This window comes from Lynx canadensis, chromosome A1 (assembly GCF_007474595.2).
Source record: "Lynx canadensis isolate LIC74 chromosome A1, mLynCan4.pri.v2, whole genome shotgun sequence".
NCBI classification, from domain to species: domain Eukaryota; kingdom Metazoa; phylum Chordata; class Mammalia; order Carnivora; family Felidae; genus Lynx; species Lynx canadensis.
In genome coordinates this window covers 10,190,690-10,203,377 of record NC_044303.2, presented here as the reverse complement: position 1 = coordinate 10,203,377, position 12,688 = coordinate 10,190,690, and the positions used below count along the sequence as shown (strand labels likewise).

The 12,688-nt window shown below is 42.0% G+C and overlaps 1 protein-coding gene across 1 annotated transcript in view; it reads right to left on the bottom strand.

Annotated features, from left to right (window-relative positions):
- The window catches only part of B3GLCT (beta 3-glucosyltransferase), a 121,590-nt gene that overhangs the window by 72,193 nt on the left and 36,709 nt on the right, over positions 1 to 12,688 (bottom strand). Inside the window, exons 5-6 of the mRNA XM_030308872.2 lie at positions 1,873 to 1,949; positions 1,311 to 1,422 (exon numbers count right to left, since the gene is read on the bottom strand). Of these exons, the coding sequence (XP_030164732.1) occupies positions 1,311 to 1,422; positions 1,873 to 1,949 (189 nt within the window). The remainder of the gene's footprint in view (positions 1 to 1,310; positions 1,423 to 1,872; positions 1,950 to 12,688) is intronic.

The window sequence follows — 12,688 nt, the reverse complement described above, 5'->3', positions numbered from 1 at the left end:
TAACCCGACAACCTGCTCATTCAATTATGTCTGTATCTTCCCAGAAAGCAAAAGCACAAAAAGGAACCATAATGGACCCTTGCGGCTTTTAAAGAACAGCGAAACCAGTGGTTCTGTTAAGGTAACAAACTTTCCGGTGTTTGAGAATGGTCACTGGTGCCCAACATCATTCGTCTACATCAACAAACCAAGCAGACACCCAAGAAGCCACTTTTCCTTCCCCACACTCTCATTAAGCCTGATTTAGTTCGGGAGTGGGCACCAGAAGAGGGGTGGGGCAGGCATCCAGTGGTACCCCAAGGGCCCACTTCTGTTTATTCCAAGTTTAAAGATTCCACGTGGTGATCAGGGTATAACCCGGGCTTCTCCAAGAGAACTGCAGACCTGATGACTCTCACCATGTCTCCAAGACATCCTCCTGAGACGCAACGTGGGCCATCAGGAAGGCGGCCATCACGGGGTTATTCAGCCATTCGCAAATACTCACTGACCACCCATTACCTGTCAAATGCTCTGCTCAGTGCTAGCGACTTAGAAATAAACAAGATCCAATTGCTACGTCGTATCTGCCCAGAATAAAACAAAACCTGACAATATGAAAGATACGGATATGGAAAGTCGCACTGAACTACTAACACAAGATGCCCCCGTTACCTCCAGACCTTCGCAACTTTTGTTCCCTCTGCTTAAAACACTCTCTTTCTCTCCTGTTAACTCTTACTGGTCCTACAGGACTCAGATTAAAGTTCACCTCCTGTCGTGACCCTTCCAGATTAGGCTGGATGCCCTGCTATATGCCTCTAACAGCACCCTAGGCTTCCCTGACTATAAGCCATCTCCCTTTTTATTGCTTCTTTAATGGCTTGTTTTCTCCCTGTCATTCTGTACCAGCCATGTCATCAGGATGTGCATCTGTCCTAGCCCCTGCTGTCATGGTGCTTGACACACAGTTGGCAACCAAGAAATACTCCCATCTAAAATAATACGTGGTCATCATTGACAAAGAGAAATAAGCAATTTAAACTTATTTCTTAACTCTGGGTTATAGCTTTTTAACTCTCTGAAATTGCCACCACCTATAAATAGATTGGTTTCATTTAAAAACGGTTCCTTATAAGTTCTATCCCTCTGAAAGCGACAGAAACCTCAAAGAGAAATGATTCAACACTGCTTCGAGACAGTCAACTGTTATTTCATTCTTTCTCATTTTAAACTAGGTGGTTTTATTAGATTGGCAAACCTCTTAAAATTAAATCTTCTCTTAAGCATTTCTTCCAATAGATAAATACTGGTATTGAAACTGTATTCACCTTGGATGGGTCATATCTTCTGAGTGTTTCTAAGAGTTCTGGAATTTGTATTCTTGTCTCTTCTTCACAGAAGAAAATCCATGATGAATTTCTGCTATACGTTACAGAAAAGCTGACAAAGAGAAATAGGTTATGGTAATCACTTCTATAAAATGAGTTTATAATAAAGTTTAAAACTGACAAGCAGGATGAAAGACATAAAATGGCAAGAAATCTAGATTTTTCCCCTGTATTTTCCTTCAATGTACAGTTTCAAAAGCCAGATACTAATAGTTTACCAAACAGCTAGAATTCTTAAATTCTCTCTGTAACACCACCAGTCCAGAAGGGAGACAATTTTCAAATGTAACTATCAAATACATCAACATTTTATCTTTTAAGAAAGCAATATATTTAAAAATAGAAGCCATTCATGGTTAAAAGAATCAAGAAATCTGGGTAACGTAGTAGTCATAAAAAACAGAGTTCAAATTTTCTTGACTCTGAGGAAAAACACACTCAATAAGAGGAGTCAGTGTTCAGGTGGAAACGTCAAACTTCACACATTTCAAATTAAACATACTGTGGTAACAACGGAAGTATGGTCCATGCACCCTCCTGCTTAGACATCTGATGAAGAAGGAGGACTCTTGGGAGTTCCTGAAGAAACATTATCAAAGAGAAGAAATAAATAAAAGTACGATATGATCACTCTGATTAAAAAAAGAAAACACTCAATTTCTAAATGCAGGTATTTTTAGAGACCTGACATTTTACTCTCCCAACTACTTTCTTTTTTCTTCTCTTCACGAGCTACTAGAAATGAAGGACGTTGGCTGGATCCACACAATCTCTTGGTCATCCAGGCATAAAACAGTGCAGAGGGCCTCGAAGAAGGGTCTCCACTGGTACCGGAGCTGACCTGAAATTTGCAGACTCGCAAAGGCGACCGGGAGGGAAGAGCCCAGAAGCAACCAGGCATAACTCAGAGGCACAGAAACAGATTTCACTGTGTAGACATCACAGGTAGCAGATGGAAAATAAAACCCTTCAGCTGAACAAAAGAGTATATATAATATCCCATTTATCTCATGTAAAAAAAAAAAAAATTTAAGTGCACTAAAAAAAGCTAAAACACCATGGTAAGGAAGAGTATTTCTAAATACTAGAAATATAATCCTTAAGTACTCAGTCAATGATAGTAACAATAGAATTTTAAAACTTACAAACATAGGAGGAACTAAGATTCAGAAATAAGACACAACTATGGTTAAATAAATATGATAAACACCAAGAGAGATTAATACGATTCAGGCTATGAATGTCAGTTTTGAAGTAAAGCACTATTCGATATATTTCACGTTATCACAAGCCCAAAGTCAGCTATATGATACGCTTGAACACCACCCTCCCAACAAACTTTAGTATATTCTGTGTTTTATTCTATTTCCTGGTAACTGTTGCAGACAAAAGACTTATGTAGAAAAGAATTATTAAGAATAAATGCCTAAATATTGGCACTATTACAACGCTAATGTAGATTCCACACCAGCCTTTAAGTTCATATAAGGAATGGTTTTCAATATAAATACTTGGAATTATCAAATAAAGCTTCATTTATTTTATGTAGTATTTATTTTAACTTTCATGTACAAATATGAAATGCAAGAACAGTAATGAAAGGTTAAGTCAGACTAACAATATGGCATGTCAGAGAGAAAAAAACACCCGAAAGGCTGAATTAGCAGTTAATTACTCAGTAAAATTCAGGGCTTTCCTGCTGTTGATTATGAATTATGCAGTAGTTTCCAGTGACTTTTAAGAAATGGCTATATATGTATTATATATATTTATACCACATGTATATTCATGAGGGATTATATAAGAACAGAAATCATGTGTGAAGAGAACTAATATTATTAATAGTTGCATAAAACTTTCAAATAACTATGGCAGCATGTTAATACGAACCAGCCAGAAAAGAAACATAGCAAATACTTTAAAAGGCTTTATAAGAAAATAAGTAGCGAATGAGCTATTGTGTAACAACTGAAAGTGTAATAATAAAGACTTCGAAACAATGGAAACGTCTTTATGTTAAATGGAAAAACAGACATGATTCTAAATACATAAAATAAATTCACAAATGAACAGAGACTAGGAAGGAACCAGAAAAATGAAAACATTTGTGTCAAGATGACCGAAGTATTACATCGATGCTTTTAAAATCCTTTAATGTAGTTAAAACACAGTTTAGTTTTAAAAATTTCTTGAGGAAAAATGAATACACCTCCAAATTCTTCCATACAAGTCCTATCCTTCCCGGTTATGGGAAATACGTAGGTGATGTCACCGGGTATCACAAAAAGGCTGTAAAAGGGCACCTTCCCGGCAAGGATGCAAAGACAGACTTATGAATAACCTCTGTCACAACAATAAAAGTGAAAAGGCAAAGTCTTAGCACAAAGGAGCTAAATTCTACTCTAAAATGAACTCTATGGATTACTAGTGGATTACACTAGCGAATTAATAATCATCCCTGTCTCCATTCTTTTTTGTTTACTGAATCGTATGCCTGGGTTTCAGCTCTGTTTCAGTCAGTGAACACAAAAACGGCAATCCAGCTTTCTGTACCCATCCCACCTCCAAATAGAAACATTCCAAAACCTAGTGGGCTATGTCGATACCTGTCTCCAAAGGTGTGTGAATGCCCTTGTCTCAAAAATATGTCTACCATGACATTCAGAAACCTGGTCTCAGCCACATGCAGAAGGATGAAACTAGACCACTTTCTCACACCACTCACAAAAATAAACTCAAAATGGATGAAGGACCTGAATGTGAGACAGGAAACCATCAAAACCCGAGAGGAGAAAGCCCGCAACAACTTCTTTGACCTCAGCCGCAGCAATTTCTTACTTGACACATCTCCAAAGGCAAGGGAATTAAAAGCAAAAATGAACTATTGGGACCTCATGAAGATAAAAAGCTTCTGCACTGCAAAGGAAACAATCAACAAAACTAAAAGACCACCAATGGAATGGGAAAAGATGTTTGCAGATGACATATCGGACAAAGGGCTAGTATCCAAAATCTATAAAGAACTCACCAAACTCCACACCCAAAAAAAACAAATAATCCAGTGAAGAAATGAGCAGAAGACGTGAACAGACACTTTTCCAAAAAAGACATCCAGATGGCCAACAGGCACATGAAAAGATGCTCAATGTCACTCCTCATCAGGGAAATACAAATCAAAACCACACTCAGATATCACCTCACGCCAGTCAGAGTGGCCAAAATGAACAAATCAGGAGACTATAGATGCTGGAGAGGATGTGGAGAAACGGGAACCCTCTTGCACTGTTGGTGGAAATGCAAACCGGTGCAGCTGCTCTGGAAAACAGTGTGGAGGCTCCTCGAAAAATTAAAAATAGACCTACCCTATGACCCAGAAGTAGCACTGCTAGGAATTTACCCAAGGGATACAGGAGTGCTGATGCATAGGGGCACATGTATCCCAATGTTTATAGCAGCACTTTCAACAATAGCCAAATTATGGAAAGAGCCTAAATGTCCATCAACTGACGAATGGATAAAGAGATTGTGGTTTATATACACAATGGAATACTACTTGGCAATGAGAAAGAATGAAATCTGGCCATTTGCAGCAACGTGGATGGAACTGGAGGGTATTATGCTAAATGAAATAAGTCATACAGAGAAAGACAGATACCATATATTTTCACTCATAGGTGGATCTTGAGAAACTTAACAGAAGACCATGGGGGAAGGGAAGGGGGAAAAAAGTTACAGAGAGGAAGGGAGGCAAACCATAAGAGACTCTTGGATACTGAGAACAAACTGAGGGTTGATGGGGGGTGGGGAAGGGGAAAGTAGGTGATGGGCAATGAGAAGGGCACTTGTTGGAATGAGCACTAGGTGTTGTATGGAAACCAATTTGTCAATAAATTATATTAAAAAAAAGAAACCTGGTCTTACCTCTCAATTAACCCAAGGCCATTTCAATTATAAATAAATCTTCATCCACTAACCCCCCAAAAGGCCCAAGAGCTTTTATTCTTGTTTATACACACACAAATGTGTATACGTGTGTATTTATATACAATGTACATGCATATGTGTGTGTGTATATATATATATATATATATATACATATATCCTGTGTGTGAATACAGATGCACACATGTTCACATGTGTTAGCACTAAGAAAAAATAATTTTTTTAAGAAAAAATAATTTAAAAGGTCACAATAAAATTTTCCACCAAATGATCTTCTCTCAGTTTTGACTACTTGGAATTGTAATAATTTATGCTCTATTTGTCTGTTACAAATAACACCACCACCAGATTTAGACCTCCTTACAGGTGCCGTATCACCAGCTTACAGCACTTTTATACGCAATGCAAGTTTTTTAATATGTAACTGGGTGGATGACTAAGAGAGTTTTCAAGTGAAATATCAAGGGGAAAGAAAATAAGAAAATGCTGCATCAGCAGAGCCATTTGGAATAAAAGCTACAGAAAAGGCGCCCATGCGTGCAGCACTGCCTGCCGTCAACCTAAATGATGCCTATTCACCAAACAATGCTACTATTTCAAACCTAAAAGGTAAGGCAAAATTGTGTCAATAATGAGATAATGAGGGGTGCCTGGCTGGCTCAGTCAGTGGAGCGTGCGACTCTTGATCTCAGGGCTGTAGGTTCAAGCCCCACATTGGGTGTAGAGATTACTTAAAAATAACCTCTTTCATTAAAAAAAAAAAAAAAAATGAGATAATGCCCTAAGAGAGGCAGGCATAAATGGGCTACAAACAGGGCCTACTGTGGGCAAATGACAGGAAAGGGAAAGAAAATGAAAAAACTGACCACAGTTCGCCTAAATTGCTTATATCAACTCTACTCGTGTCATCGAACCCGTCTGCCATTGCTTCCAGCATCTACCGGTCCCCTAACAAGTGCTTTGAGGTCAGAAAGCCCACTGGACATGCCGTCAGTGCTTCCTTTGAACGCATTTTGGATCAAGGCATATGTCCGCACTTAAGGCCCCTAACATTTAAGAAGAGCAAACAAACACCTTCAAAACCAATGCTCCCGTTCGTTCCCTGGCTCTGACACAAACCCATTGCCTTCGTTTGGCAAAGGGGTTTGATTCCACAGCTGAGCATCCTGACAGTGCTCTGCGAATGGAGACAGCCCTTCGTTCTTTTTTTTTTTTTTTAATTTTTTTTTCAACGTTTTTATTTATTTTTGGGACAGAGAGAGACAGAGCATGAATTGGGGAGGGGCACAGAGAGAGGGAGACACAGAATCGGAAACAGGCTCCAGGCTCCGAGCCGTCAGCCCAGAGCCCGACGCGGGGCTCGAACTCACGGACCGCGAGATCGTGACCTGGCTGAAGTCGGACGCTTAACCGACTGCGCCACCCAGGCGCCCCTTTTTTTTTTTTTCCTTCATTCTTGATATAGAAGCAAAATCACGAAAATTTATGTCTAGAAACACGAATAGTATGAAAGAACCAACATTTAAACATGGACGAAAACAGCTCAGTACTTTATCATAAATAACTTCACTAGGCGAAGTTGGTTTTGAATCACTTTACTCTTCGAGCCTGTGTCTGGAAAGAACTCAACAAATTTAAGTTCATGCCACCAGCCTTTTCCCTTCTCTACGGACTGTTTCCCGATATTTGTAACTTGCCCCTACCTTAATTCAGAGTATAAACCTAGCAGAACAGGAGTTCATGGTCCAATTCGGTCTCAACATTCAGACCAAGTACTAAATTTGAAAGCAAAAGCCAAGGCTTTTGTTCAGTATTAGGCAATCGTTCTGAAAGACTGAATCCTGTTTTAAGACTGATTCCAGTTCAACCGCACTTCCAAATTCCAACTATTATATAGCCCTTAGGCACTGAACTGAGCTTTTAGACAAACACATGAATTATGATGAAAATTAACATCTGTTTATTGTTATGAGAAGGAGGTATATCTTATAGGATGCTGATAAAGGTGTATGATATGCTGGTTGGAACACATATCAGACAGATTTACTAGTCTTTAAAAATCCGGTATTCATTTATGAACCAGTAGATTATATGTGATGCTGTAATAACGTGTCTTCCAGGAACCTGAGCCTATATTTAAAAAAACATATATATTTTTTTCCAGGTACCTGTCTTAATCGCTATCTTTTCCTCACAAGAGAAAAATATTACCTCGTTATTTATAAAATTTATTTTTATTAACTCTTTACTTTGAAATACATTACTAAATGCATTTTTATAGCTCAAATAAATCTGTGTTAACTAATCATTCATTCACGAAAGGCAGTACAGCTGAGTATTTAAGGACCTGATTTCTAGAGCCAAGGTACTTGCATCAGAGTTCTTGCTCTGGCTCCTCTGAGACGTGCAACCTTGAGCAACTTGCTTGCCCTGTCTGTGACTCTGTTATCTCATCGTTCGTGTGGGGACAGCCACGGTCCTGGGCACCAAGGAAGTTAATACATGCCACACATTTGGCACGTGCTGTGCACGTGATGGTGATGAATATAAGCATTGACTTTACAATATTTGTTGCACAACTACTATGTGCCAAGCACTGTTCTTTTTCTTTAAGTTTATTTATTTATTTTGAGAGAGAGAGAGTGCGCTCAGGGAAAGTTGGCTGTGCTCACTGCTGCGCTGCCCAACTCTTGTCTCCATCTGGTACCCAGACCCCGGCCCCACGCATCGGAGATCTCACCAGTCCCTGCAACCCCACCTCTCTAACTCACGTGTTAGCTCCCAGAGGGGCTCCCTTTTCCTTTTATTCCCTCTTTCCCGGATACCCGGTGAGACCCACGATTACCGGCCACCCTCAACGGGGGTCCCCCCCGTTGCTGCAGGCAGGAGTCTAGCAAACTCTTCACTGTTTGTTCGAGGCTCAGTTCAAATGCCTCGACAACAAAGCCTTCACTGACATTTCCAGGCAGGGCCGGGGGGCCTCCTTGCCGGTGTTCTGGGAGTGTGGTACCGTTGCTGCTTCACAGGGCCACATGCAGCGTCTCCCCTACTAGAATGAGCCTCCAGGAAGTGGGGGGGGGGGGGGCACAGGCCTGCAGTCTACACTGACTCACCCACAAGAGGCCACCCTGCTCGGCATCGCCCCCCTCTAGCACCCCGTCCCCAAGCAGCACTTACCTTCTCTGCACACTTGCAGGTGCTGGCCCTTAACTTGGTCCCCACCGTACAGCTCTAGCCACTGTATACCAACGTCACTACCAAGTCAGTGAGCTCTAAAGCTCACCGACTGTGGGCCCCTGGCTCCAGACTCAGTCCCGCGTGGCCACATCTGACTGGCCACACTCCATCACGGGCTGCCCTCCCCTGAGCTGGGGAGACCCAGCATCTGGCCTCTGATGTTCTTGCTGGGCCAAGCCCCCAGCTCCCACCGGATACACACGGGACAGTGTTCTCCAAGACAGGGAAGGGGTTCAGATGCTACGCAGCCAAAAGGAGACAGATGCTCCCAACATGGCCTCCTCCACAGTGCGATGAATTCATGGCTGCTCAGGAACTGCCCCTGAGGCAATGTGAGTCTCACTGTCCTATTTTCTCCTGGGGCGTCTTGCCCAGGTCCCGGCTTAAAGTAAGTTTTCAATGAGGATTCAGTAAATGAACGGATGAATAAATTCTTACTCGACGGCAACGTCATGAAGTCTCCAGTTTAATAATTAATGTGATGTCTTACCACCTATCAGTTAGTACAAGAAATGAACCTTTAGTAGGTAATTAAGCATCCAACCGCTCTCTCCTCAAAAGAGAACTTTAGTGGTAGCCAGTGACACTCCCAAAGCCAGCCTTTCAATGAAGGGCCTCATGCTGTCTCCTGGGCAATAAAAACATTTCTAAAAGCAGGAAACACAAAACCATTGTACTCAAACTTCCTCACACTGATCTATGAGAGGTTTTGCTCTGGCTTTCCTGCCTTACCTCACGGAAATGAGGTTTTTCTAAACTAATGAACCAAAGAGACTAACTCTCCTCAAGAAAATAGTGACCTACGGGGCACCTAGGTGGCTCAGTCGGTTGAGCATCCAACTTCAGCTCAGGTCATGATCTCACGGTTTGTGGGTTCGAGCCCCGCGTCAGGCTCTGTGCTGACAGCGCAGAGCCTGGAGCCTGCTTCAGATTCTGTCTGTCTGTCTGTCTCTCTCTCTGTGCCCCTCCTCCACTCACGCTCTGTCTCTCTCTCCTTCGGAAATAAACATTAAAAAAATTATTAAAAAAAAAAAAAGAAAATAGTGACTTACAAAACTTTCCACGAACAAGGAAAAGATATCATGTATTCATTCAGGTTGAGATTCATCCAGGTTTTAAATAAAGTTTGTACGGTAAAAGAAGGCAATAAAATTAGAAGGGTCTGTTCTTTTCGAAAGCTATTTAGTTAGGGGTGGGGAGAGCAGAGAGGTTTCTAAGCAGCTGCTTCGGCTCCATTTGTCCCAAAGAAGAAAATATAACCCAGCATCTGCCAAATGTAACGTATACAGCTTCAACATTCCCCCACCCCACCCCCAGAAAAAACTCATAAGCGTGTCCCACCTCTGAACTTTCTTTTCTGTATTTGCAGGTTGCCTTAAAAACAGAAAAATAATGTATCTGTACTTCTGCCCATATTTGTCTCAGCGAGAACTCGGGACTCCCCTGTCTCCTGCACTCACCCCTACAGGGGCTGACTTCCCCACTCCCCACTCAAAGTGGTTCCCCAACCAAGCACGACCCTTGCCCTGTGCTATGTGTGGCTGAGCTCACACTTGACAGTCTTCAAAGCAGTGTCTGCATCTTCGTTTTACTAGAACCTACTAAAAACGCCATGATGATGCTTTGTATTCTGTCCTTTATTGTTTCCAATCTAATCTTATTTTGAAAATTCCTTTGGAGAACAATACTGGTTTCTGTAACTTTAGGCAAGTGTTAACACATAAGGCCTCTGAAGCTACTGTAAAAATGATCATGGTCCAGGATCCCCTGGGTTTCCTGGGTCCCAGTTCCCAGAAGGGAAAAGACGACTTTCAGAGGACCGCCTCTCCACCAAAACATAAACACAAGATACTCCCAGAGTGTCTTCATCAGAAGCTAGGATATGTTCCCACGTGTGTGTGCGCGCGCGCGCGTATTTTCACACAAATGTCCATTCAAAAAGGAAGTTTCTTAGGTTTAAAAAACAGAAGTCAAATCATAACACACACAACACAGATGCTATGCACATAGTAGGCATTTAACAGGAAATACTGGTTTCATTTCCTGATTAAGAGATTTCCTGATTAATTAACTTCCTGATTAACAGACTGTTGCACAGACTCTCCGTATGGGTTTCTGTCAGCCTCCCCTCCACGTGGCTTTTTGACTGTGCACCTCTTTAAAGAGCCAATCTTTGGGTAACTTCACATTATCCTTCCGTCTGTAATGCAGGGAGGAAAAAAAAAATCTAAGGAAAGAAAATAGCACTTCTTCAAAGTCTGTACCCTCATATCTACAGATCTGCATTTAGGAACCCTCTATTCAACCACATCCCCCCTCTCACGGACTTTTATTTCCAATCTCGCTACACATCTCCCTGTGAAGACATCTTTACACATCACCCAAACTGCTCCAAAAATCCCAGCTGCCACCTGGCATCTTAAAAGTAAGCCTTCCTGGGGCGCCAGCGAGGCTCAGTGGGTAAAGCGTCCGACGTTGGCTCAGGTCATGATCTCGTGGTGCGGGGGGAGGGAGCCTCACATCGGGCTCTGCGCTGACAGTGAGAAGCCTGCTTCAGAGTCTCTCTTTCTCCCTCTCTCTCTGCCCCTCCCCCACTCACGCTTTTTTTTCCTCTCTCTCTCTCTCTCAAAATAAATACACTTTAAAAATAATAATACTAAAAGTAAGCCTTCCTGACAAGTTGTCTTTGTCTTCCAGTTCCAGCTTCCATGCTCTGAACTGACATCCCTCCGGCTCACTTTCCCCTTCACTCTCACATGAGTTGACACACCTTCCATCTTTGTCCTCTCAGGCTTCACGTGTACAAGGAAAACTATATTAACGTGTGCTTTTTACATACTGCTCTACAGCTTTGATGGCCTCAAACAGGCACCATGGTTCTAAAGGGCCCTGCGTATTGTCTAGAGATGTCCTGTTACATTCGTAAGTACCCGATACAACCACAGATGTCCAATTAATAGTTGTCAGATATTTTTAAACGCTTATCTTGGACTTCTCTTACCTACTTAATGATACAGTCGTTTCTACCACGAAACAGGTACCATCGACCTCGTAAGTGCCGCAAAGAGCTGGCGTACCTTTTCGAACCCTTCACTCCACGGCAATCAAGAACGGCACTCTGCTCAGAGACGAGCACTTGGTGAAGTCTGCAGTCTCAGCGATTAGGAGAAACACATAACTATAAACCACAGAGCCATGATAAGCTGCATCGTAAGCGTCAACACTGGAGACGGGAATGATAACCCACGACGACTCGAATTATTTTAGCCACAACCCCCGGTACAGCACTAAGTTTCAGACGGAAAGTCAGTTTAGGCTCCTGGTTTTATATTCACATTTAGATGAATGAAAAATGTTTGTGTTTTTAATAAGACCTCATTTTAGCCCCTTGAGGCAAAACAGGCGCAGGTAATGACTTGCCAAAGCAAAGAGAACAGCTAGAAGCAGATGCATAATCACAGAAACCATTAAATTTTTGCACCTTAATTTTTGGCAGATTTTGTAGTCAAGTGCAACCTGACAAGAGTAATGAATAAACAGCAGTTCTAGACATCTGGTAGTGTGGGAGGAATAGATATTTTGGGCTATCAGATAAATATTCAAATGATAAAACTTACTGTTGATCCCTCCCTCGGCAAGCAACTTTTGTGAATGCTCATGGTGGGCAAATCTCTGGGGAACCTGAACACTGCACGGTCCAGATCCCAAGTGACACGAGGGCCCCAGACATGCTGTTCAGTTAGAGGCACGGCGCACGCCTGCCAAACCGTGGGACTGACCCCTCCACGAAGGAGCGAGCAAGCTCCCCATCACAGTGCTGGGGAGGTCCTGACAACCTCTGCCTTAGACTCTCCTTTTCTCCCCTTCCATGGCTGATGAATTAGCTGTCAATTCTTTCTCAAGAATATGTCAATTTCGGAGAACAAGTCCCAGCTCAATTTTAAGCAGGGAACCATACCTACCTCTTAAAGGGGCTTTGCCCCACCACCCATGTTTTGTGCATCTCAACATTTAATTCTCTGAATTTAACCTTATTGCTCGGTGTTTGTGTAGTTCTAGATCAGGCAAGCTCGCCATTGCCCCAAGTATTGTCTGTAGACCCTATGTTAGCTGTCAACAAGTCTTTGGATCTTTAAAAT